Source organism: Artibeus jamaicensis, unplaced genomic scaffold, assembly GCF_021234435.1.
Source record: "Artibeus jamaicensis isolate MK-2021 breed Jamaican fruit bat unplaced genomic scaffold, CSHL_Jam_final scaffold_754, whole genome shotgun sequence".
Taxonomy (NCBI): Eukaryota; Metazoa; Chordata; class Mammalia; order Chiroptera; family Phyllostomidae; genus Artibeus; species Artibeus jamaicensis.
This window is the reverse complement of record NW_026522054.1, coordinates 2308110-2333465: the sequence shown is the minus strand read 5'-3', so window position 1 is coordinate 2333465 and position 25356 is coordinate 2308110. Positions and strand designations below refer to the sequence as shown.

General features: G+C 50.9%; 1 protein-coding gene and 1 long non-coding RNA gene across 3 annotated transcripts in view; one reads left to right on the top strand and one right to left on the bottom strand.

Annotated features, from left to right (window-relative positions):
- Nucleotides 1-2013: 2013 nt before the first annotated feature.
- LOC128626583 (uncharacterized) lies at nt 2014-13730 on the bottom strand. Of its 2 annotated transcripts, XR_008390549.1 has the most exons (5): nt 13681-13730; nt 12669-12741; nt 7905-8001; nt 3432-3519; nt 2014-2607 (listed from the first exon to the last, which is right to left on the bottom strand). It is a non-coding gene; the product is annotated as an uncharacterized LOC128626583 (long non-coding RNA). The 2 variants fall into 2 exon arrangements; XR_008390550.1 differs by lacking the exons at nt 2014-2607; nt 3432-3519 and adding an exon at nt 5110-5446.
- A 72-nt stretch (nt 13731-13802) lies between these two features.
- The window catches only part of PARP1 (poly(ADP-ribose) polymerase 1), a 32956-nt gene continuing 21402 nt past the window's right edge, over nt 13803-25356 (top strand). The window contains exons 1-6 of the mRNA XM_037138811.2: nt 13803-14074; nt 18462-18627; nt 19359-19474; nt 21505-21719; nt 23232-23331; nt 24603-24719. Coding sequence (XP_036994706.2) covers nt 13955-14074; nt 18462-18627; nt 19359-19474; nt 21505-21719; nt 23232-23331; nt 24603-24719 — 834 coding nt within the window. The 5' untranslated portion in view covers nt 13803-13954. The remainder of the gene's footprint in view (nt 14075-18461; nt 18628-19358; nt 19475-21504; nt 21720-23231; nt 23332-24602; nt 24720-25356) is intronic.

Below are 25356 nucleotides of genomic sequence, written 5' to 3'. Positions count from 1 at the left end.
CGTTGTTCTCTCTAGGGAGTGCCACTCAAGTTCAGAGATACTTTCTTCACCCCCTCACTCTGCCAAGCGGGCATGAGATGGGGCCCCCACTGAGTCAGATCGTGGCGGGCCTGGTGGAGAGTCAACCTCCAGGAACTCTAGTTAGTCACCCACCTTGGCGCAACTCGTGGGAACCAACCAGAGGCAGCCTTTCAAATTACTTACCATTGTTACAGGATCATTTAACTCAAAAAAATTATCCAGGACTAAATAATCTAAACTATCTCTTCTTATTTAAAATACATACATTCCTTTGGACTCAGAGTAAAAGGCCACTTGTGCCTTACTTAACCTCTAGGTGGGTGTCTGGGACAGTTTCTTAGTCACCTTGCAAAACAAATATCCTCTACCCCTAGCAGTGGTGCAGGCCACCCTGTGTGTTGGCTCCAGTGTGGAGACTTTCACAGGGACTATGGATTACATGCGAAATAGCAACCTCAGCTACAGCGATCCTAGATTTGATAGCTGGTCATGCTGGCTCTGTCACTCCTGCCCATTTGATTGGTTGTAGATCTGTGGCCATGCAAATTAGCCAGCCAATATGTTAATGCAGGTAGGATGAGGTGGCGTTCATTAGGAGGCAGGCAGCCCTCATGGGTTGGTGTTGAGGCATAATTCATACCTTCTACACGAATGTCTCTTGGTCTCCCTCAGAACAGAATCAAAATTCCAAGGGCAGTTCTGTTTCTCCTAGTTCTTCTCAAACCGCCCCTTTCCAATAAGCCCCTTAGTGAGCAGGGAGTGGAACCAGATCCTAATCATTTTCCCCCAGACAGAGCCAGAGCTTGTAAACATCTGGCATGCGGGGACCATGTCTCTCTGGCTCCTGCATCCCTAGCATGACATCCCCTGCAAACAACTGCACAGAGATGCCAAATGGTTCTGGACGATAGTGGAAGCCCATGTCTGCTGCCAGAATCCTACACGGTCTGGGTAAAGCTGGCCTAGAACGAGCCAATCGTATCTTATCCTCCTGCCATCGGGATTGGTTTACAAATGGACATGTGACCAAATTGCAGCCAAGCATAGGCTCCCCTGAGATTCACTGGGAGGGAATCTCCTTCCTCTGGAGTGGCCCAGTCGGGAGGATGGGAACCGGGCGATCAGCAGGCCTGCGTGCAAATAACATAAGCAGGGCTGAGCGAGGCCAGAGGGAGAGAGAGAGAGACCCTGAGAACCTGGTGTGAGCAGTGGGATCTAGTTGTGCCTGAAGGGACAGCAACCCCATTGTGTGAGCAAATAGGGTTTGTATTTACAAGACAGTTTGGTTGCCAGAAGTTCTGATAATATGGTTGTGTATTTGTGCTTTTATTTTCCTATCTCCTGGTGTTCACAGAGCCAGTGACTAATAAGTGTGCGTTGACTCGCTAATTAAGGATGTTATATAGTAGCTAAAGTTCTTCTACCCTTCGTCGTCAGCAGGTCACCACAGCTCCAACCCCACTTTTGAAGTGTGTGCCTAGAAAATGCCCAGTTATCTCCCAGACAGTCTTACTACCTGTTCACTTATCAGTTGCCACCTTGGCCCCGCCCCCCATTGTGTAGTCAGATTGGAAAAAAAGGAAATGGTTTGTAGGATGGGTCCACCCAGCTCGTTATCACTCTGCCACTGCCTTCTGGAACCTAACGCCAGTAGTCACAATTGTGAACATACTAATATTACACATTTATACTTCTCTAGGTATTTTAACATGTGGCCTATTTACTCAGTTCAGCAGGTCCAAACACCCTGAATTTACCAGGGGTGATCGGGCCTTGGCCAACTGATTTACCTGAAATCCCAAAGAAACGACTCAAAAAACCAGAATGACTATTTATATATATTAACTTAGAATGAGAAATGTGGCACTTAATATTTAGTTGACAGGAAGAATGGAGAACTTACGTTGTCCACTCTGAACATGGTGTTCCTGGTAAAATAAATCTTGAGGAATTGCACTGAGGTCACTGGGTAACTACAAAACAAGGCAAATGGTCTTGGATAGCCACGTTCTTTATTTTCATCAAGCTAGAATGATCGGATGACTCATGCTTGTCCGGGGTCAGATGGTCATGTCCGCAGGTCAAAGCACCCTCTCCAACAGGCAGCCACAGACTTAAGAGATCCTTACACATTCACATACCAGTTCCCTCCTCACCTCCTTTGCATACTGAAGTTGTTCTCATCATCCAAGGCCAATTTCAACAAAAGCCTCAGAAATGGGTAACCAAGAATAAGAAGGAGGTGGAACCCATCTCTAGTGGACACCTCCTACTTGTCTACCCAACATCCATTTCCCCTCCCTTCTGACAGAACTCCAATTTAGCTCAGGTATCATGTGCTTCGGAGGAAGTCAAGTTTCTACCAGCATTAGGAGTAGGTCTGATTAGTGTCAGGTAACTCTCATATCCTTTGAAGCGATTGGTTCCAAAAAGGGCACATGACCTGACTTATGTAGATGAGGTGCACAGCTTCTGGAAACTTGCCTGACATTCTTCTCGCAAACATTCTCCTACTTGACCACGAAGCTGAATTTGGGTTGCCAACTTGCGCCTGCCTGAAGATGAAGCCAGTATCCAAAGAAGGGGCTGAGTGAGAGAAACAGCCAGAGGCTCTGGATGATGTCCACCCAGACGGGCACCCACCCTAGGACTTGACTATGCGGGACCGTAGCTGTCTTTATGGTTTAAGTGAGTCGAGCTGTGTGTCTTACTCCTTGCAGCCACGGGCAGCCGGGCTGAAGCGCCCCCTCATTTGAGGAATATTGGGAGAGACGGGCGTGTTTGTTTGGTATCCTAGGGCAAAGCGTAATATGCTCATCTCCTTTAGCAAACTTATTTGATTAGACTCCAAACCAATGCAGGTAGAACCAGGACCCTCACTACCAAATTCTAATGACCTAACTCACAAACTTCATGTCCTCCCATTCATAAGTCAAGAGAAAGGGAAAAGGAGGGAAAGGTGAGATAATAATAAGGCTAGTGCTGGGGAGAGTTGGAGAGTTTTACCTAAGAGAGCTGGGCCGTGCGGCTGGGACTGTCACCCCAGCAGCTCCCCAAATGGCAGATGCAGGGCTGGTGGGGTGGGGTGGGCTGCTGCTGCTCTGTGTGGAGCGGGATAGGGCAGCAGGGGGAGTGGGGAGGAGAGAAAGTAAGCGTTACAGCACTCTTAAAAACTGGCCAAAGCCAGCCCCAAGGCACGAAGAGCCTCATCTCTCTGTCTCCTGGATTCCTGCCTCAGCCTTCCCAGAGACGACTGCTTCAACCTTCCTTTCTTTGAAGCACAAAATTATAAACTATTCATAACCCCCCAAATACCTTTAAAATGCTGTAAGATAGACTAAAACTGGGAAACAGGGAGAAACAAAAGCGGCTCAACAGTGTACATGAGCCAATTCTGGGAAGGGACTTACTTCTGTTTCATTTCTTAAAGAACTAAATGAGACACTGTCCATGAACTTCAGTCAGAGAGCTTTCCCTGATTCTGCCACAGCATCTGGCCTGGAAAAGAGAAGACAGAGAGAGGTCACAGGTGAACAGCGGCCTTGGGGATTAATAGTTGACTTGCTGTGCAGCCCTAGAGGGCAGGACGAACTCGAGGAGTTAGTCCTCCCGAGCTTTCTTCTCTCTGCCTCCGGCCATCTCCCCCCGAGATCACCAACTAACACTCCGGCCAGAAAAACAGCATCTTTGTGATGGACACTCAGCAGGCAAAGTTATTGGTTCACACATGATGCACAGATAGCAAAGACGGGTTCCAGAGCAAGCCTGATGTGGGCCCTCGCCTGTACCTCCCCACAGTGAAGGGGGAGGAGTTTGGCTGGACAGAGAGGAGGTTCTTAGAAAAAGAGAAAGAAAGGTCATCTGGGCTGAGACACCAGAGAAGGAAGCCTGGCAGACTTCCTTTGTAATCTTGGGTGAGTAAGTGCCTTCTAGCAAAATCCAGAAGTCATAGAAGAAAATATTGGCAAATTCAAACGCACCAGCGAGGGGAAGTCATTCAATTCCTATCTCAGACAGAGGATTAATCTCCCTAATGTATAAAGACCTCCTAGAAATCAATATAATAAAGACACAACTCATAACAAAAAACAGGCAAATATTAATAGACATTTCACAGAAAAAGGCAGTACAAATGGCTCTTTTTTTTTTTTTTACTATTTTTTTTTAATATTTTATTTATTTATTTTTCGAGAGAGGGGAAGGGAAGGAGAAAGAGTGGGAGAGAAACATCAATGTACGGTTGCCTCTCATGGGTCCCCTGCTGGGAACTGGCCTGCAACCCAGAAATGTTCCCTGACTGGGAATCGAACCGCGATACTCAGGTTCGCAGGCCCGCGCTCAATCCACTGACCTACGCCAGCCAGGGCTACAAATGGCTCTTAAGCAGATGAAAGGTGCCCAACCTCGCACATCAGGAAAGAATGCAAATTCAGCCCTCGCTGGTGTGGCTCAGTGGACTGAGTGCTGGACTGGAACCAAAGGGTCGCTGGTTTGATTCCCAGTCAGGGCACATGCCTGGGTTGCGGGCCAGGCACCTAGTAGGGTGCGCTCAAGGCAACCACACATTGATGTTCCTCTCCCTCTCTTTCTCCTCCCTTCTCCTCTCTCTAAAAATAAATAAATAAAACCTTAAAAAAAAAAGAATGCAAATTAAAGCCTCATGGGGAAATATATAAAGAACTCTTGTAACTCAATATGAAGAAGAAAAATAACTCAATAAAAAAAGTAGGAAACAGATTTGAAAAGATATTTTACAAAAGTCTACAAATGGCCAAACACATGAAAAGATGCTCAACATCATTAATCACCAGGGAAATGCAAATTAAGTCTATGATTAGATATTACTGTATAGTCACTAGAATGGTTAAAACTTAAAAAACAGTCCAAAGTGTTGGTGAAAATGTAAAGCCTGTCACACTCTTACACTTGGTTGAGGGGAGTGTGAAATGATACCTACTTTGGAAAGCAACTGAATAGTTTCTTATCAAGTTAAACATGCATGTTTTATGTAGCTCAGAAATTCTACTTCTTGGTATTTACAGAAAAAAATGAAAACATATGAACACAAAGAGATTTATTTGTGCATGAATGCCTTTTAAGATTTTATTTCTTTTTAGAAAAAGGGAAAAGGAGGGAGAAAGAGATGGAGAGAAACATCGATGTGCGAGAGAAACATCTGGGTTGCCTCTCACATGCCCCCACCCAGGAACTTGGCCCAAAACCCAGGCATGCGCCCTGACTGGGAATCGAACCAGTGATCTTTTAGTGTGTAGAACAACACCCAGTCCACTGAGCCACACCAGTCAAGGCTGTCCATGAATGTTTATAGCTGCTTTATTCAGTGAAAATTCAATGGCACTTGGAGGAAAAGGTGTGTTCATTGAAGTCAGGGAGCTAGAACGTCCTGGAGGTCAGGAAGTCAGCTCTGGAAAAGACAAGACAGGCATCTTTGGTTCTCACACACCAACTGCCACAACCCACAGCAGAGGGGTGAGCCCTGGAACAAAGGGACAGATTGGTACCCAGGGGGTGGGAGTGGGTAAGAGGCTGGGCACCGCCATCCTGCAGCTTCCAGACACCAGGGGGCACTGCCATCCTGTGGAGGGGACAGCTACCACCATGCCATGACCGAAGACCCTGGGGGATACCTGCCAGACCCTAACTGTCCCCATCTCCACCCAAACCTGTGCAAAGAAGGCTGGCAGCACAGGTCCTGGGGCAGGGCGGGGTCTTCCAGGCCGAGACCCCACACCTGCTCCACTATCCCCTTACTCTTCCTTACAAAAGCACAAATCCATCAAATTACTAAGAAGGACCCCACCCTAGGCCTCCATAATCAGAATTATGGAGTGAGACCCAGGAATCTCTCATTTTACACCTCAAGGTTCTTCTAGAACCTAAAGATGGAGAAGCCCTGCCATCAGACACTGAGTGCAGAAAGCACGGGGTGTGGTGCTGCAGCCGTCCTCCCACGTCCCCACACTGCCGCTGCCCTGGACTTCCCTGGGCGGCGCCCTTTCCTGTCTGTGGGTGGCTGCAGCGGCAGGCCAGGTTACCAAGCCAGGACCGGGTGAGACTGTCTGCAGACAGACACAGTCTCAGCTCCACTTTTCCAGAGTTATTTCCATTCTCCCCTTCCTCCCAGGTCTCCTTGCCTAGAGCTGGACACACTCAGCAAATAGGGTTCATCACGGCCTGGGTGCCCGGCCCGTCAAGACCGCTACTGATCTCCACCTTCCTGAGGATCCAGGCAACAAGACAAAGGGCTGGTCCCGACCCTTGGGCAGCCACGAGGGCAAACTCTACTCCATCGATACTTCAGAACCCTCTGAGCAGCCAAAGGAGAAGAAGCGGGGAAGGACAAGCCTGGGGACTCCCCCGGAGGACACTTTTCCCCATTAAGTTATTTTTCCCTTAGGCGTCTCCTGGAGTTTTATGCAAGCCTGTTCCCATCTGAGAGGACAGGGCAGATCAATAAGGAAGGCTGACACTCCCCGGGGGGGTTGCCACAGGAGAAGGGAGTGTGGGCTGCTCCCCAGGACTCTTTGGCAACTGTCCAGGAGCCTGGTGGCGGAGTTCAGTGCTGTGACCAGAGAGATGGGTGTTCCCATTCCCACCTTTCTCAGTTCTGTCTACAAAGCCAGGGCCTGAGGCTTGGTAAGGCTTCCACCAAGGAGTCTGGGCCTCGTCCATCACTCTGAAGGGCCAGCCATTTCTAGCTCCCACCCTGCCCCACCCCAACCCCATCTACAGGAGAGTGGACAGTGTAACCCCCTGCCTGGTACCCTCCCAGGCTCTCAGACCCCAGTGTTTCTCTCTGCTACAAGCCCAAAATGACAGAAAATGCACACACACACACCCCCACCTGCTCTGATCTCAGCTCCTGTTTGCCCTTCTGGAAGGAAAACGCAGAGCCATGAGGCTCAGCGCCAGGAATAAAAAGTCTCCCATCCCAAGTACCCCGGCCAAGAGGAATGCCTGGCCCTGCCAGAGGTGAGCCAACGCGTCCGTCCCTGGGATAACCTAATTTGACTTGCTTTCTGGTTCAGCACTGTCTCCAGCAGGGACGGTGCCTCCATTAATACCGTGGAGTCTGGAGCCAACCACTGCCTGCCAAGCCTCCAGCTAATTGGAAATTGATGCCGGCCTCTGGGTAAGGGATAAATAAGCTTCTCTAGCAGCCCGAGGGCCCCCAGGGCCTCATCGCAGGCTGCGCTCCCCTGGTCCTGCAACCTGCCCTGAGAGAGACCGTGTTCCTCTTTCCAGCCACCCTTCTGGCAGACACATGGATACTCCCTCAGGGGGTGCAGGTGCCCCAACAGGGAGCAGCCCAGCTCTCACTCCAGGCCCCACTGTCCCCTGTACAGGCCCAGGGTGTACAAGGCAGCACCAAAATCTTAACAAGACAACTGCACAGCCCCTTTCCTCATTATAGGCGGGTTTATTTTTTTACTCATTTAAACATCAACAACAACACAAAAAAACCTTTTAACTATGGTCCAATCAGAGGAGTGACTCAATTTAGCAGTGAGCCAATCCAAACTTCGGCATGTGAGCTGTCAAAATTTAAGCATACCAAGCAAGGGCTATCTAACCAAGCAGCAGTTCTACCGGGGTATCATGGAAACCCCCACCGAGAGGCGGTTCTGGCTTGTGTTGGGATAACCTCTGCTCTCTCAGAGCCACCCGGAACCAGAACTGCAGACCCCAAAATGGGGTGCCCCTGGGGAATTAGGATGATGCTCCTGGCTTGGGGCTCTGTGTTTGTGTATCTGACTGTCTGGGAAGTGGGAATGGACCGGGGCACGGAAGAGGACCCCAGGCAGCAGTCCCCAGGCCCAACTCACCATCACCACCCCTAACCAGCTCTTCCACCACACTACCTGCGAGACCCCATGGACAGGACAGCCACGTGGGAGGAATCTGTGGTCCTAGCTGGTGTCCCCACTGGCATTTCCCGGACAAAGGCCCAGATACCTGCTGATGGAGAAAGAGTCAGCTTTCAAGATGGGTTCCGGTGACAACAAACACTCCCTGCTCTCCCCTGGCCCCGCAGGGCACCCCCCCCCCTCCTCTGACATGAGCTGTGACCCCATGAGGGTCAAGACAGAAGCGTTGAGCCCCCAGCCAGAGACTGCAGCTCAGGGCCCTCGGCCGAGGGGCCGAGGCCTCCCCACCGGGTCCCATCCTCTGCCCAAAGCCAGGGCTGCTGTTGAGGGCCCACTCGGGCTGCGCACAAAAGCAGAAGGACAGAAAGCTCCCAGGAGCCCCTGCCTGCAGAGGTGCCTGTTGTCTGTGTCCTCCAGGCTGGGATCTTTGATCCTCAGGACAGAAAATTCTAGCCCTGACTGATGTAGCTCAGTTGGTTGGTCATCGTCCCGCAAAGCAAAAGGACAGAAAATTCTGCCTCAAGCCTGAAGGGCTGACACAGGAGGGGACACTCAAGCACCTCACTTTTATCTAAGGGCACACTGCCCACCTGAGTGAGAGGTCTCTACACCCATCAACCCAACCTCCAAGTGGTCACCTCAGGGGGCTACCTGGCAGTGGCCTCCCTCCCCACCTCTGGCCTCCTCGCCAGGTGTCTTCTGTCCCAGTCTTCCAAGGAGGGGCTCCAGGGAGGGAGGCTGTCTTCGCTTGCTTTTGCGCATGCCCCCTGTGCACTTCCTCTCTTTCTCTGCCCCAGAGTCATCTCTTGCAGAGACAGCCCTTGCAAGCTTGTGCAACCCTCTCGGTCTCTAGGTCTATCCATCTCTCCCTTACCCTGTGCCCACTCACTCACACGTCCCCGATACCCACCCCAACACCTCCACCCCCATCTTCTCTCCAGGGCCTGAGAGTCTCTGCCTTGGCTCTTGCGTGAATGATTGAACGCTCTAATTTATTTGCCGGGAGCTGTCTCTGCGGCTCTGGCCTCAGTAACTCACGCGCCAGCCGTCTACTGGGATGTGTATAATTCAGTGTTGAGAGGGCTCTGGGATGTGCTGTTTGAGATTAAAAGGAAAAAAAAGCCAGGAAGGAGGCTTAGAGCAGATCAAAGCAGGCTGGGGAGAGGCCAGGTGGGAGGCAGGGCCCTGCCCAGGCTGCTGTGCCTCAGAAACACCGGGGGGAGTTTTCCAAACGAATGCTCCCCGAGGCCCAGCCCGATCCAATTAAACAAAGCATCAGGACTTTTTAAAAAGCATCCTTGGTGATTCTGAAAGTTCACCTAGAGATGAGTTCACCCAGGGAGTGGGGAGGGAGAGAAAAGGTGGGTGCACCCTGAGCCAAAGGGGTGTCAGGCCCGCCCCTCAACTCCCCTTTAAGGCCATGAAAGTGTTCGATGCCAGAGGACAAGGGGACAGCGAATGCACCTGGCTCTAAAAGTGGCCCTGCCCAGTTCGGTGGTTCTGGAGGTAGAGAGGGGACTCCGGCTGCTCAGACACCCCAGAGGGGCACCAAAGCAGCCTGGGCCTCTTGATTTTGTCTCTTTTCTTCCTGATCACCCACCCTCCCCTGTGCCTGCACCACCATCCTCACCGTCTAAATCCTTCCAGCTTAGACGGCACCTCCTATCTATTCAACAAGCAAATGCATGACACCTACAAAGCACCTGGCCCAGGTTTCTGGAGCAGGAAGTGGAGACGTGCTTCCTGCTTGAAGCTGCTCACAAGCAGAGGGACCCTGGGAATCACAGACAGTGCGAGACATGCCATGGGGGTCCTGGGAGCCCAGAGGCAGGGCTGTGAAATCAACCAAGGTCTGCCCAAGGGGGCTTGCAGTTTTCTGGTAGGATGGGACTCGGGAGCCAAGCTTTAAGGGGCACTGGGATTCCCCAGATGCTTTCTTGGTCTCTCACAGCCTCCATGAACAACCCCTTTTCCCCTGTGCCCATGGCATGCTGCCCCTTTTCTCCACCAGGTGTCAGGTAACAGTGTGTACACGGCTGCAACTGCAAACAGAGGGGAGGCCCTTGGGTTCAAGGAGGGTGTCTCACTCACCTGGGTAACCCCAGGCCTAGCACAGCACCTGGTACACAGTAAGTACTCAATGAACAGTTGTTGAATTTAATACAATTATGGGTCTTTTGTCAGGGAGGGAGCAGCAAAGCCAGGGCCTTCCAGGTGGCCACATACTCAGGCTTCCGTGGGCCCAGGTCCTGCATCTCCCTGATGTCAGGACCTGTGTTCACTCCAAGCACCGGTGAGAAGATGGGGCAGCTGAGGAGGTTTCTGAAACTGGAGCAGCTGTGAGGCCTTGAAGAAAGCCAACAGCAAGAAGGAATGAGGAGGGCTGTGAGGCTTACGGGCAGGGGGAGGGGCAATGCAGATGCCCACCCCACAAGGAGGGCCAGGAGCCAGGGGCCTGCAAGCACAGCCTCTGCAGGGCACCTAGTGGACAGGGCTTCTTGCATAAGGGGACCAGGCAGACCCCACTGATGTGCACCAGGCCTGAGCACAATTCACAGAAGGGATAAAGGACAAGGAAAGGGACTGAGAAGGGCCTGGAGATATTCTTGAAGAAGAAAGTGGGGTAGGAGAAAAGACAGCTCACTGGTGGCGTGTGATCGATGCAAGTGATCAGGTCAATGTGGAAGAGAAACATGGCCCGAGGCCACTGGGAAACCTGGAATGGCCAGCATGGGGCGAGGTGTCCCTCACAGGACAAGCCCGCCTAAGCCTCAATGCTTATCCCACCAGGGTGGAGGTGGTCAAGGATCCTCTTGTGTGTTTTGTTTTGTTTTTTCAAAATATAGTGGCTCAGGCCCATCTGTCACAGAGATTTTAATCTGGCCAGGAAGGGGCCTTGAGTTGTGTGGTTTTTCATGGGTTTTTTGGGGGGAGGATGTTGGAAATAAAGGAAATTAATATATGTCAAGTGCTTAGAAGGGCTCACATAAGCATTCGATAAATGGTAACTCCTTATTTATTATTATCCAAAAAGTACACATTGAATATCTACTCTGTGCAGCACTCGAATAATCAACACTGATAAGCCAACACCACCACCCTCTTGGGGTTGACAACTTGTAAAGGGAGAGGTTAAAACCAGTGGATTCAAAGAGTGCTATATCCCTCCATTATCAAGGTCCGTCTTTCCTGCCCCCTGAATCCATCCACTTCACTCCATCCTCATTGCCTGCAGCCCTGGTCCATACCAGTATCCCTTCCTACCAGGATGGTTCCCTGGTTTTCTCTGCCTGCAGTCTTGCAACAGGGTTACAGGGGGATTGTCTAAAGGCACCTCTTCCTCCTCCTCTCCTGCCAATTCCCAAATCTCTCCTAGAGCACGCCACCGGAGAACAAAACAAGACAACCGAATAGGATGGACCAGATTTGGTGGCTTTCTTTCATTAACATCATGCCTAGTGTGGTGCTGTTCTTGTGATGCATGTGCAGGGTGTGTGTGTATTGGACGCCATCTAGTGGACAGCAGGGCAGCTTTTTTCCAGCTTATGAATAAACTCCCCAAGCCCAAGGCCAGTCTCCTGATATCCCAGGCTTAGTAGTACAGAGCAAGATCTAAAAATTAAAGATTATCCTTGACACCACGATTAGGTCGATGTAGCAAAGGAGATTTACACCCTACAGGCACCCTGCCTATCAATGTGCTAAGTGGACAGTGTCAACAATGAGCCAGATGGCCTTTGACCTCAGGTATACCCAGGTAAGATGGATAAACCAGCTATGTGAGTAGATTATTATAATGTAGGATTTGGCATACAGCTGAGGAGAGTCCATGGGGCAAGACTAGTCTCTGGGAAGCTTTGAGAGAAGGCTTCTTTGGTTATAATCCCAGGGTTCAGTCCCTGGTTGTGGAGGGCCCTGCCCTCCATGCCCCATCCATGGTTAATCCAGGTGATTGAAATTTGCCCCTGGAGTCTGAATCATCACAGACCTACTCACTGCCATTTCCCTACATCCCTGCCCATGCCTTTATCTGCCAATGAGAGAATGCCTCTTTCCAGAACATTAGCCCGTAACCACATAAAGTAATTGTGCTCCTATAGGGACAGCATGGGGGAGGCATGGACGAGGCCAGCTGCACACTGTCCCACTCTGCCACTTGGCAGCTCTGTGACCTTCAGAAAAATCTCATTACCTCAAGGCCTCAGTTGTAAATCCAGGACACAGATCCAAGATCTCTTCCCCTTTAAAAAGTCTGGAGTTTTTGCTGCATGTTATTATATTCCAGGGAATTAAATTCAACTCCATTATTTCTCAATAAGTCAAATAACAAATCCCCACATAGTAGGGCTCTAGTGTCATTCAAAAAATCAAATCTGAAAATGATAAACTGTGTATATTTAGTTGTAACAAAATTTCCTGCCCTCTAAAATTGTAGAGAAGAGAGGAGCACAGAAAATTGATGCTATTTTTTTAAAAGATTTTTTGAAAACTAAATCACAACAAAGTTCCTCTGTGGGAATATGGTTAGTAAACCTGCACTCTGATTAGAATTATGTAACAATTTACAAAGCCCTTCTGTGTTACTAACACCAAGATGCTCAGCTGGATCATCATGGCACTGTGCCTAGGTGATGCAATTTCCCCCTTGAACTGGTGAGCTATCTGTAACTTTATTTTCTTCCCTTTCTTCCTTTATATGTTAAAAAAAAAAAAGAAAAGGGACTAAAATAAGATCAGCCAAGTCACTAAGAGTAGTACCTGAAGCCAACTCAGAGTCACCATCAGACACAGGAGCAAGTATGCTGGCCACAGATGGAGCCCGTTAATCAGCCTGTGGAACAAACATTAGGTTTTATCTGCAACTTTTGGACAGAGTATATGGGAGCCAGAATGTTATCACCAAGTGGCCATTTAGGGATGACATAGTTGGCAACTCAGAGGCCAAATGTTCCTGCCTGATGTGGCTACTCTCCAAGTAAATTCTATTTGTTCCATGATATAATCCACTTACTCTATTTACCGTCAACATATTTAATGGGCACTAATTTTGGATTCTTGCCTATGTCTCATAATCTGCTTGCCTACTCAACATCCATGTCTCTTAAGTGACTAGCCTTCTTCCTCTCTATACTTTAGCAAGGTTTATGAGTTCCATTCACCCTATTTACTTTTCTTGTCTTCTATAGCAGAGTTGAATATTCTCAACACAGCACACACCATCATAATGTTTTCAACAAATAAAGTCCATGGCACTGAAAAAGAAACGTTATAAAAATAGAGTTCTACATTACATAACAAGATCTAGTAGTAGCAGCAGGTCTTCTAACTACTGCAACTTCCAAGTAGTGATAAGCTTAACAATAAATACTGAGTTACCTCCCACACCTGTGAAGTGACATGAAAACATCTGGGATCATTGGCTGCCAAAGGTACTGTTCTCATACTCCTGGCGTTTGTATTCATGCATTTAAATTCACAATAAAGGCGATGCTAGATTTCAGTATTTGGTCCCGACGGTCTGCGGACTGCAGGTAGGACCCCGCCGAGGGCCAGCCCCGGTTGACCTCCCCTGGGCAGATCAACCAGATTCCTGATTCGGCCAGCGCCTTCCAAATCTGGCGCCCTCGGGGGACAGAGGACATGCTTGTTAAAAGGGAGTGAGGGTAGAATTAATTGGGAGAGCAAGGAAGCCTTCCAGGGAACAGAAAGGTTAAAGGGGTGGTGCCGAATTCTCCTAAAAGCTACAGAATCAGAGCAAGCTCAGACTCACGCAGCCGCAGGCATCGCGGAAACACCGCCCCCTGTCACCCGCCTCCAGCGCGCGCGCCGGAGGCCCCGCCCCTTAAACGCGTGCGCCGGAGGCGTTCCCGCCGCCAGGCAGCAACAATCTATCCGGGAGCTGCGGGTGGTCGACGCTACGTGCTGCGGCTGCTGAGGGGGCGGGCTGACGGACGACGCACGCACGCGAGGGGCGGTGAGGCGGTGGCAGCGTGTGTTCAGGTGGTGGCGTTGGCTTGCGGAGCTGCAGCGGGACTTGTGGGAGGATGGCGGAGTCCTCGGACAAGCTCTACCGGGTCGAGTACGCGAAGAGCGGGCGCGCCTCTTGCAAGAAATGCAGCGAGAGCATCCCCAAGGACTCGCTCCGGATGGCCATCATGGTGCAGGTGCGAGCGAGAGGGCCGCTTTGTGCGCGGCGGAGCTTCGAGTCCGGGAAGTGTGGGGGGAGGGCTCGCCTTGAGGAGCGGGTCGCCCACTCGGGGCCTGTGAGCACTGCTGCTCCGGACCTTCTGGAAGGCTTTACTGATCTTGAACGGAAAGCCTGGGAAATAGAGTTGGGAGCTGGGGCTGCTTTTTGCTTTGTAAAAATGAGGAACCGTTTCTGTTAACATTCGCCCCCGGGGGAGGGGGGCGCGGCGCGGAATGTGTGCGGGGTCTTTTGAGGCTCATCTGACTTTTTGCTTACTTTGTTCTAGAAGATCTTTTTGTTCTCCATTGATGGTGATGGCTGGCATGAAAGGTTTTTTTTTTAACCTATTTTTGGCTATTATTTCAACGCCCGCTTACTTTCATTTTTTTAATTATGCAGAACTGCACGTCAGTGTCATTTTTTGTACTGTGCATTCCCTTTTGGCCTGATTTGTGGTTTAAAATAACATTTCCCCCAAACTTTTCAGATTCATAGTCAAGTTCTCCTGATGTAATTTGCTGCTCTGGGGTTTAAGTAAGAGTGGCTTTGGGCGTTCCTCGCAGGGACTTGTTGACAAATTGGGGATCCCCCTTCTGGGTTCCCTTAGACTTCGGAGATGCCTGTGGCTGTTGGAGTGGTCTGTGGGGTGGTGTGTCTGAAGGACCCTGCCAAGGGGGTTCCTGCCTCCTCCAGCTTCCATTTTGCTTCTGTGTGCCCATGCAGTCTGGGTTCTCACCTGCCCTGTCTCCCCACCCCCGATGTAAATAAAGCCATCTGTTATCCAAGCTTGGTGCTCCTGGTTAGGGTAACTTGATTTTCCCTCCTTGCAGCAAGACACTAATGTGTTTTGGGAATGACCATTGAGCCCTTACTGGGTTTTCAATACTTCTGGGGTGGAGAGAAGTGGGTATAAGTACTTGGGTCATCCCATTCCTGACCCAGCAGGGACTGGGGCTGTTATCTGGGTATCCTCAGGGCTTACCTAGCTCAGTACCTGACATGGTCTTTACTCATTCAGTACATACCCGCTGAGCACCTAGGCCCTGTGTGGGCTCGTAAGGGGCACAAAGAGTGACTGCCTTTGGAAACTGCACTTGGGTTAAAAGGCAGATGACAGGTAAACACTGCTGGGGGGGGTGGCGGGTGGATGTCACCTGCTGGAGCTGTGCCTTAGGCATTGTGTGCCCAGGATAGGAGCTTGGTCAGGAGTCCTTGTTCACAAAGTGGCGGGAAGTTGAGGGTGGATTGGCAGATGTGCTACCCAAAGAGCCACATTCTCCCCCATCCCCATCTTGGAACCTTACCTGGAATATATGGGCAGGCTGATCTTACGAAGCTCTCTCCTCCAAGAACTCTGAACCTGGGGTCTGTGGGGTATGACTAGCAGGTCCCTGAGTGGAGATGAGAACTAAGTTCCAGATAGAAGTCATTTCTTTCAGTTATGAGCGTAAGCCCCAAAGGCATATTAGCAGTACTTGTGGTTTTTGTCACCATTGGTAATTACAGGTATTGTCATATCACCTTACATTTGTTGGGAATTTTTCTGCATATCATTTACACTCATCACTGCTTCAAGATTACTGTAGTTAGCTCATGGGTTACTATAGTCCAGTAAGCTTTTTAAGTGTTTTGTTAACTATGTCAGTATAGTTGGTTCCCTTTGTGAGCCTTTGTCTTTTGTCCTGCATTTTTAAATGTAATACAGAGAAGGGGTAGCTTGTAGGCCTCACAAGGCAGCCAAAGAGGATCCAGTTCTATTGAGGACAGACAGAAAACCTAAGTGTAGCCAGCGTGATGAGCAAGGACGTAGGATAAAGAGGAAGGGTAGGTGTGTCTGGGGGAGTGTGGGATGGCTCCACAGAGTAACCGGTTCCCAGATGGACTAAATTCTAACGTTCAGGACACTCTTTTGGCAGACTTGATGGTGAAGGAGATTCTTTATTATTGAAAGTAAGTTTGATTGCCTGTAATAGTAATTAGGGAGTGGAGCTTTAATTCAGAATATACAGTTGGTTTTCTAGACTGCACAGGTGAAGGCTGCAAAAAAGGAGCCATTCTTTCACTTGGATTTTAAAAACCTTCCTTTACATTTGTATGGGAGGATTGTTCTGGCTGTATCAAATCCCTGAAACTTAAGCTGATACGCCCCAGAGCAGCCTTGAGGGGATGAACTGGGCTGGGTTGTGGCAGCCCGCCTTTCCAGTCGTGAGGGTTGGGGCACGGGAGTCCTCAGAGAGGCTCTGATCTGCTCATCCCTTTTCGTGCCCTTTCTGCCTCGGGCAGGCAGTGGAGTGGCTGGGTGAGGACCATTGAATGAGGTGGGTGCTCAGTACACGAAGATTCTGCTGCTACCAGAGCCCTGTGTTTGCAGAGCGATAGCCATAGTCTTTTGACCTTGATCTAGTTCCCTTCCTGTCACAACCTTCTCGGTCCTAAGGTCCACGGTAAAGCCTTGCTTTGGTCAGAGGTTCTTCTTCTTGAGGAGGATGGGGCCGCAGTCACCCATGCATGGGAGCACAGCACCCAGACCGAGGTTGAGGGGCAGGTGTGAGGCCCCAAAGGAGCCGGGAAACTACAGCACAGTCATGAGTTGCAGAGTGGGGGCAAAGCCACTGAGCCGCGCACGTGTCCTCCTGTGCATGAGCATAACCAGAACCTGGCAGAGAAGGTACCAAGGCAGAAGAGCCAGGTGGAGGCCACTGCAGATGTCTTACAAGATGGCCTGATGCTTAAGGATGTGTCTGCTGCTTTGGTGAAAGTGTGAAGACCAGAACACAAGTCTGCTTTGGGATGTCATGTGTTGTCTGGTTTGGGGATCTGTTTTCCATAGCAGGGACCCCCCCCTTCTTTTCCCCTTTCTTCCCTCCAGACATAGGGCATTCTACAAACATCCTGAGTGTCTACCGTGAGCAGGCTTTGCCAGGTGCCAGCAAAACAGGCATTGTGCCTTTTAGGGAGCTTCTAATCCAGTGCAAGACAAGCATTGATTAAATAATCACCCAGATGGATCATTCTTAACTGGGAACTGTGGGAGGAGCCTTAGGGGACAGTGCTGCTTGCTCTGACTAGCACTGGGAGAGTTCTGGGCTGAGCAATGCTGCTGTAAACCAGACTGCCTGATGGGGAGGAGTCCTTGCAATGCCCGGCCTTGACCGGATTCCATTTTAGTCTTCTAAATCTATAAAGAGGCTGCTCACATAGTGGGCGCGGGCTAGGTTGGAGACCTTGTCGTTGCTTTTTTCACGCTATTTCCTGTCCCTACAACTCCGTCCTGAAAGTTCTGTGTGCTACTTTTAACAATGCTTTAATATTTTTGTTTCATGTGGGTAACATTTGGCTTTCTGTTACGTAAAAGCAGGTGTTCACGGCCTCCCTTGCTTCAGTCAGAACCATTTGTGTATTTTTAACTGTCAGTTCCCCCCCAAAAGCAGTCGTGGGTGCCAAGGACCGAGTAAATGCCACTGTTCATCCCACTTTGCCAGTCGCTGTCACCTCCACTCTGTAAAGCCTGGGAGTGCCTGGCACTGTGACAGTGAAAGGCCTGGTACTGTCAAGTCGGTACCAACCCAAATGCAAAACTTCAAAGGACAGAAAGGCTGCCATGAGAGGTAACTGCTTTGCCACGTGGCCCGACTCCCCAGGACCCGCAGCAGGAAGTGGCACTTCCTGAGGGCCTGGGGGCAGGCTGGTAGGCTGGCAATAGGCTCTAGAGCCCTGTCGTCTGCCCTAGCTGGCCTGCTTCCCTGACCCGATCCCTCCTTCCCTCCCTCCCTCCATCTCTCTCTCAGATTCATTCCATCCACATCTGTGTGCCTGCCACTTGTCTGACACAGTTTCTTGGCCTTGCTCATTATCTGGGACTAGCTCCTCACTATCTTAACTGCAGAGGCACTTCCAGGGCCCTTTCGGGGCTGCGCAGGCTCTGTGAGTCCGGGCCTGCCTCTCCCAGGCAGACACAGTGGAGTCAGGACACAGGACGGGCATCCCGTGTGCACGTGCTGTGCTTAGAGGTAAAGCCTGTCACTGAAATGTAGTGGCATGTGCTTAAACAGGAGCATAGGTAGAGTCCTGTTCAAAAATGCCACCGTTCCCAGGGGTGTCCCAGGTCCTGAGAGAGTGGGCTTTAGCAGGCAAGCAGCTTTCTTAGCTGTTAGGGAATACCGTGAAGAGAAACGTGGAGCCAGGGGGGCTGCTGTTTCTGTTCTGTTTGCAGCTTTTCCCTGGCCATGTAGGGACATGGGCAAGCTGCCCTTGTTTCACGGAGAAGAAAACAAGGGCTGTTTTGCTATTGTGGGCTGGGCTTGAGGCTGCATTGGAGATTAACTCAGTGTTCATTTACCTCCCTCTGATTCTCATCCTTCTAGTCACCCATGTTCGATGGCAAAGTGCCACACTGGTACCACTTCTCCTGCTTCTGGAAGGTCGGCCACACCATCTGGCAGCCTGATGTCGAGGTGGACGGGTTCTCTGAGCTCCGGTGGGATGACCAACAGAAAGTTAAAAAGACTGCAGAGGCCGGAGGAGTGACAGGTGCGTACACACCAGGGAGGCAGCAGGTGTTGCCGCCAGCCCAGAGCTTACAGGGAACCTTTTCCAAGAGAGCAAAGAAAAAGGTCTCCACCTCGCCCCTCCTTGGTTCACACATGTGCATACAGAGAAGAAGGGTCTGTGTTACTACATCTGCACCTCATCGATCCAGCTCCATCCTACTGCAGGATATTTTATTTTTCCAGAGGCCTGAAATGTGGCCTTTAAAGTTGTTGTTTTAACAGACTGGGGGTCTTTTTAGAGCAGGTTTGGGTTCACAGCAAGATTAAACAAAGTGAAGAGAATTCCCTTATACACCCTGCCCCTGCAGAAGCATGGCCTCCCCCGCCATCAGCATCCTTCAGCAGAGTGCGGCATTGGTCTTATTCCTGACCAGAAGAGAAGCAGTCAGCCCTGGATCCTATTTAAGTACTTTCTGCAGTGAAGGAGGGGGCTCCGGAGGAAGAGGAGAGAGGGGGAAAGGGAGACCTCCAGACACTGTGTTGTTTCAAAGAGCCTTTCTGAGAAAAGTTTTTATTTTATTGCCAGAAAAGAAGCTCTGTTAACCAACCACCAGGTTAGAAATGGTGTAGATAAGATGAGCCAACCGTGATCACCCAGCACGTATAGTGTCCTCGTAGAAGAACCCCAGGGAGCTAGAAGCGGGGGAGGGCAGGGACACCGGACCTGCACTGATGCTGTTGAGATGAGCATCATTGTGTCTGATCCTTCAGGCAAAGGCCAGGATGGAGTGGGGAGCAAGACGGAGAAGACGCTGGGCGACTTTGCAGTGGAGTACGCCAAGTCCAACAGGAGCACGTGCAAGGGCTGCATGGAGAAGATAGATAAGGTGAGCGCTGAGCACGGAGATCTGGCTCTGGGTTTCTCACATCGGATGCTACTGGGCATCTGAGAAGAAGAGAAAAATAGGTTTTATGTGCAAGCTCAACACTAGTGCTTGAAAGGGAAGATTTTAGTGGAGGCAGGAGGTGGCTGTGACTTTTTTCCAGGCAGGTCTGGCCCTAACTACTCATGGTCCAGGCCTCATGACTTTAAATTACATCCACTTTTAGGACACAGGGCTAGGGAGATGGGATTGGAAAGCGTTTACGTGGAGGTCTCTTCTGGGCTTGGCAGCGGCTGAGAGAAGGCTGTTGGTCTGTGTTTTACAGCAGGGTGAAATTTAAGGAGTGAGTTTCTTCCCTGGAGGAAGCCTCCCAGTTTCTTCTCCTTCACCAGAGGAGTGTCATTAACCACTCTTTCCTACCAGTTGTCATCCTGAAGGATGACAGCCAGCCGGGCGGAATGGGTGCTGTCCGAGTAGCAGGGGGACAAAGATGGCAGGACGGGCCTGTGCCCTCCAGCCTCGTCACTCTCCTCTGATCTTAGTCTGAGGTTCCTGCCTCCTTGGAGTATGCTACCAGAAATTGGGGGGAGGGGGCCAGTGGGATGTGGAAAGAAAAATCGTGACATTGCTGGCTCTTCAGCTGCCTTCAGCTGCTGCAAATGTGGGGCAAAGGTTTAGGTTCTCAGGGGAGAGTCAGAAGCTGTGAGCTGTTGTTGGCCGGAAGCAGAGTTTTGTGTAGCGTTGGCACCCCTCGTGCGGAGTTGTCTGGGCCTAGGGCTCACGGGCATGGAGCTCTCCTAGGAATGTCAGGCCTGGAACTGTGGGCCTGGGCAGGATGGCAGGACTTCGTCAGTGAAAGAGTGGGGGGTGGGGCAGAAAAATCCCAGCTGGGAGGAGGGGCCTCCTAGTGCTGTTCAAGGACGCAGCTCTGCCCCAGCCTACTGTATTATGTTCTTATGCCCGTTCCAGGTCAGCAGAACATCCTCAGAAATACGTTATGTTAACCAATGGTCCTCGGTGCCAATTCAACACCAGTAGGAATCCCAGTTTGGAATGCAGTGAAGAAGGAAACTTTATTCAGTGAAAATAGCACTGTAGTGCTGGGGGCATACATTCCATCTTCGGTGGTCTCCCAGCCAGAGGGGGCTTATAAATGGACAGGAATCCCTGCCCCTGTTCTATGATTGTTCCATCCTCATGCAAATGAAGACTCCAGATTCTCACAGTTTGGTCCAAAAGGCACTGTCCTGATTGTTCAGAATAGAGCCACTCTGATTGGCAGAGCTGTGCAGCTCTGATTGGACGAGGAAAGCCTCTTTTCTGTTGGTTGAAATAGAATTGCAGGAATTCTTTTAGAAGAGCTGACTCGGGCACTGGCTGGTGTAGCTTGGTGGATTAAGCACGGGCCTGCAAACCAGATGATTGCAGTTGAATTCCCAGTCAGGGCACATGCCTGGGTTGCAGGCCAGTTCCCAGCAGGGGACACACGAGAGGCAACCACACATTGACATTTCTTTCCCTCTCTCTTTCCCTTCGCCTCTAAAGAAAAATAAATAAAAATCTTGAAAAAAGAAGAAGAGCTGACTCGGGTGGCAGAAACAGTGCAGGCAGGCAGTTCAATGCAGGCTTATCTCTGAAGTGCCTGCATGAGGGCACGTGAGAGGCCCTTCCGTACAAAGAACTGCAAAACTCTGGGGTATTTGTTTATTTGTTTTGTTGTTGTTTTGATTTGAGTCCAGTTAGCCACCAGGAGCCCTTCTTAGTAGGTGTCTTCTTTCTCAGCGTTCCCAGTTAACTGCTCTTTTGACTTGTCCAGGCAGATAGGTAGGTAGCTAGTTGAATTTGAGCCATTTACAAGATGGGTGCTGGGACTTGAAGGTAACACACAGTTCCTGGTGGCATCAAAGAGCCAGAATCTCCCAGCAGTCCTTGCATTGCCCGTGGGGTAGACCTGAGGTCCCTCTCTGGACAGGTTGGCTTGGTCACCACTGGGCCTTCATGTGTCACCATCCTTTCTCACCTCGCTCCTACAGGGCCAGGTGCGCCTCTCCAAGAAGATGCTGGACCCTGAGAAGCCCCAGCTGGGCATGATCGATCGCTGGTACCACCCTCACTGCTTTGTTGAGAACAGAGAGGAGCTGAACTTCCGGCCCGAGTACAGTGCGAGCCAGCTCAAGGGCTTCGGCCTGCTTGCTCCCGAGGATAAGGAAGACCTGAAGAAGCAGCTCCCAGGAGTCAAGAGCGAAGGGTGGGTGGAGGGCTGTGTGGGTTGCAAGGGGAGTTCAGTGAGGGGCCTGATGGAGGCCCAGAGACCCTGCAGACTGCATACCACTCCTGTGTTTTCTCCTTCCTGACCTTGAGAAAGCCAGGGATGCAGATGGGGGGGGCCAGTGGAAGCTGAGCTCCCTGCCCTTTCCTAGCCGTGGTAGCAGAGACTGTGGGGTGCTCCTAGTGGTCTGACCCTGTGACCGCTGCACAACCCACCTCCCCATCCTCATGACCTCTTCCTGTGTGGGTGTGTTCCTTTGTGATTGGATGTTTCTGCGAAACACTGCTTGGGAAGATCAAGACAGTTTTTAAGTGGGGTGGGGGAGCAGTTGATAAGACAGTCCCTGGTTTAGAGTTTGGGCCGATACAGATCTCATATGGTTTAGGATGGGAAGCCCTACCAGTGACTTAGCTGGAGTCCAGGAGCACTTCTTACTCGTTGCAGTTTTTCTTCTGCTGGCCCAGACAAGCACACCAAGGGAGATGTGGCAGTGCCGTGATGTGCACCGTGTCCCTGGGACAGTTACTGCACCGTGTCAGGATCAGGGTGACCCTGATCCAAGCAGCTATCCTGCATTATTTGAGTTCATAGCACACGAGTTCATTGCACAACACTTGTGGCTCGGGCCTCTGGGGAAACCGGGCTGTGGATTAATGGTCCGGGTACTGCAGCACGTGATACAGCTGTAGGGAGCGTGAGTACACGTGTGTGCCAGAACAGCCACCAGAACTGGTGGGGCGCTTTCAACGTGCGGGGTGCTGTGTAGTTTTACTTTTTGGTGGGATGCTCCATTCAGTCGTCACCACAGTCCTGGAGGGTAGATGGTATTGTCTCTGTTTTCAAGGATAAGGAAAAAATGAGAACGTCTGGCTCAGGTTTGTGGAGCTTAGCTGAAGTGGAGTCTCGACTACTATGGCTCTCCTGCCCGGTTTTTTTTACCGGCTGCCGATGGCCCTCAGTGCTCTCCTTGAGGTACGGAAGACACTGCTGAACTTGGTCGGCCAGGTTTGCTGACCCAGCTGAGGCAGACTGGTCCGCAGTGCCTACACTGTCACTCATTTGGGCTTTTAATGGCAGTGCAGTCTCACCTCAGAACAGCCTCTTGGCCTTCGGAGCAGCCCTGTGTTTTAGCTTGAAAGACTGGCCCCTGACCCTCTGCTTTGCCTTTCTGCCCCTTAGCTGCAGGCTTTCTTTCTACCAGGAACCTTCCAGGCTGTCTCGTTAATGGCAGGAGGTACACGGGGTTTTTGGCATCAGGTGGAGCCCGAGCCTTGCATCCTGTGCCACGTTGTTCCAAGGCCCTGGAGCAGCGCCAGGCCCCTCCTTGGCAGCAGAGTGTGTTCTGAAGGGGGTGGAGTCAGTGCGGACGCTGCCTGAGCAGACAGCAAGCAGGGCCTGCAGAGGAGTTGAGATGAGATACTGTGGCACCCAAGCCCCTGTATTTCAGAGTTTTCTGAAACTCTGGTTCTTTATATCCTGTATCTCTTTCAGAAAGAGGAAAGGCGATGAGGTAGATGGAATAGACCGAGTGCCCAAGAAGAAATCTAAAAAAGAGAAAGACAAGGATAGTAAGCTTGAAAAGGCCCTCAAGGTGAGTTCTGAGCCATGTGTGTCCTTCTGCCATCTGTCTCGGTTCTCTTCCCTCATTCTGGGAAGAAAGGTCAAGAAGGTGTCCATGTCCCACTTGCCCAGACCTTTAAGAATTCCCAAATTTATAGCTTTTGTTTAAAAGCATGGCTTTTTCCCCGGGTGGTGTTCTTCCCTCTTTCCAAAGAAACAGTTCTTATTTGAAGGAGAACCCACATTAGACTCCTGGTGCCACGCCGGCAGCCAGGCTCAGGCAGGAGCCGAGAGGTCGGTCCCCACCCACCAGGTTCCCGCTGAGGTGGCAGGTTCCTGCTGCTAACACACAGCGCATCACCGTGCACCTGGACCTGCAGGGTCACTTGCAAACATGGGAAACTATTAAATTTAAGGATGCCAAAGGTTCTTAGCATAGACAAATGTCTTGAAGAGACAGTTTTGTATTTTTTACATGAAGGTCTCTAGCTTTTAAAAAAAGGGGGTTGAAGGCAATATAGTGAAGAAGGGAAAACTACCCCTTAGTAGTCACTGACCAGAGATTCATCACTCTCATTACACATGCGTCGAAGTACAAATTATTAATCAGAAAAGGCTAGGTGTTTGGGAAGCTGGGAGAGAACGTTTACTTCCTTTTGGGAACTTGACTTCTGTGCGCCATCTGCTTGGTGCTCTCATGTGAGCATTCAGTTTCTCCCAGCGGCATAAAAATTCGAGGCAGTTTCTGGTGGTTCAGGTTTTTTGATAAGAATGATAAATTTGGTGTGGTTGCCCTTTATAAAAAACAAGTCTGTTATGGTCCAAATCTGGCTGCCATAGAGCTGGGGCGCTGTTTTGAACTGAGGAGATAGGTGCTTGGGCATCCCCCCTACGTGCTCTCGGATTGGTGGAGAGCAGCCATGCCCACCTCCCTTAGGTCCCAGATGTCAGCCAATAACCTGTGAGTGCTTCCAAGCTCTTTCCGGTGTCCCCTGGAATTTTTTTCCTGTGGGGTTGGTTCCTGGGACCCTTGTTTCTAGACTGCAGCCCTCCGCACATCCCTCAGTGGTCTCCTCCCCACCTTCCACAGTGTCCCCTGAGAGACCTCACTCTGGGTCTGCTCTGGCGTCCCCAGGGACGGGGCCGGGAGCTCACCTCCCTGTTGAGGAGGCCGGCCCTGGAGGGCAGCTCAGCAAGGCGTGTAGTGGGAGACAGGCAAGAGCGCTGGGGTCTCCTCCTGTCGTTGGGTTTCTTCCTTTGAAAAAGACCTGGTTTCTCAGCAGCTGGGTCTCTTGCCCATAGGCCCAGAATGACCTGATCTGGAACATCAAGGACGAGCTAAAGAAAGTGTGCTCAACGAACGACCTGAAAGAAATGCTCATCTTCAACAAGCAGCAAGTGCCCTCCGGGGAGTCGGCGGTGAGCTGCCTTTGTGTTAAGTGAGACGCGTGGGAGGCCCTCCGATCGAACACCTGCTGGTATTAATTGGGAGGAGTGACAACTCCGTAGTTGTGTTGCATGGTCATTGCCATCATGGTCACCATTTCCCAGTGGCACGAAGGGGCAGCTCTCCAGGCCCTTCCAGACATCTTCCACAAGGTAGCCCTTTGTTTAAAATGTTGGTGAGGGCTGAGGTAGGCCTTACATTTGCCATGTGTATTCATGCCACGCTGGCGCGAGGAGCCCTCTGTCTGCCGCCCTCTGCCCAAACTGCCCAAGGCCGTGAGGTTTGGGGGAGAGGGGGCTCGAGACTGCCTAGGGAGACCGGTTTCCCCAGCAGGCCCTGTCCTTTCTATCTGGGGGAGGGGTTAGCTCTTCTCCTTGTGCAGAAGCAGTGGGTGCTCTCTCAGTCTGTGAGGGAAGTGGAAACTCCAGGAACATGCATGGAATTAGAGTACAAAAATCAAAGCGCCCCCTGTAAACCCCCTGGCCAGGGGGTGTCAGTGAGTCTCAGGCAAGCCCTCTCTCCTTCATCAGTGAGTGGGGCCTGGGCAGAGCCTTCATCCCACATCGCTAGCGTCATCTCCTGTAGCTGCTCCTTTTCTTTCTGACGTGT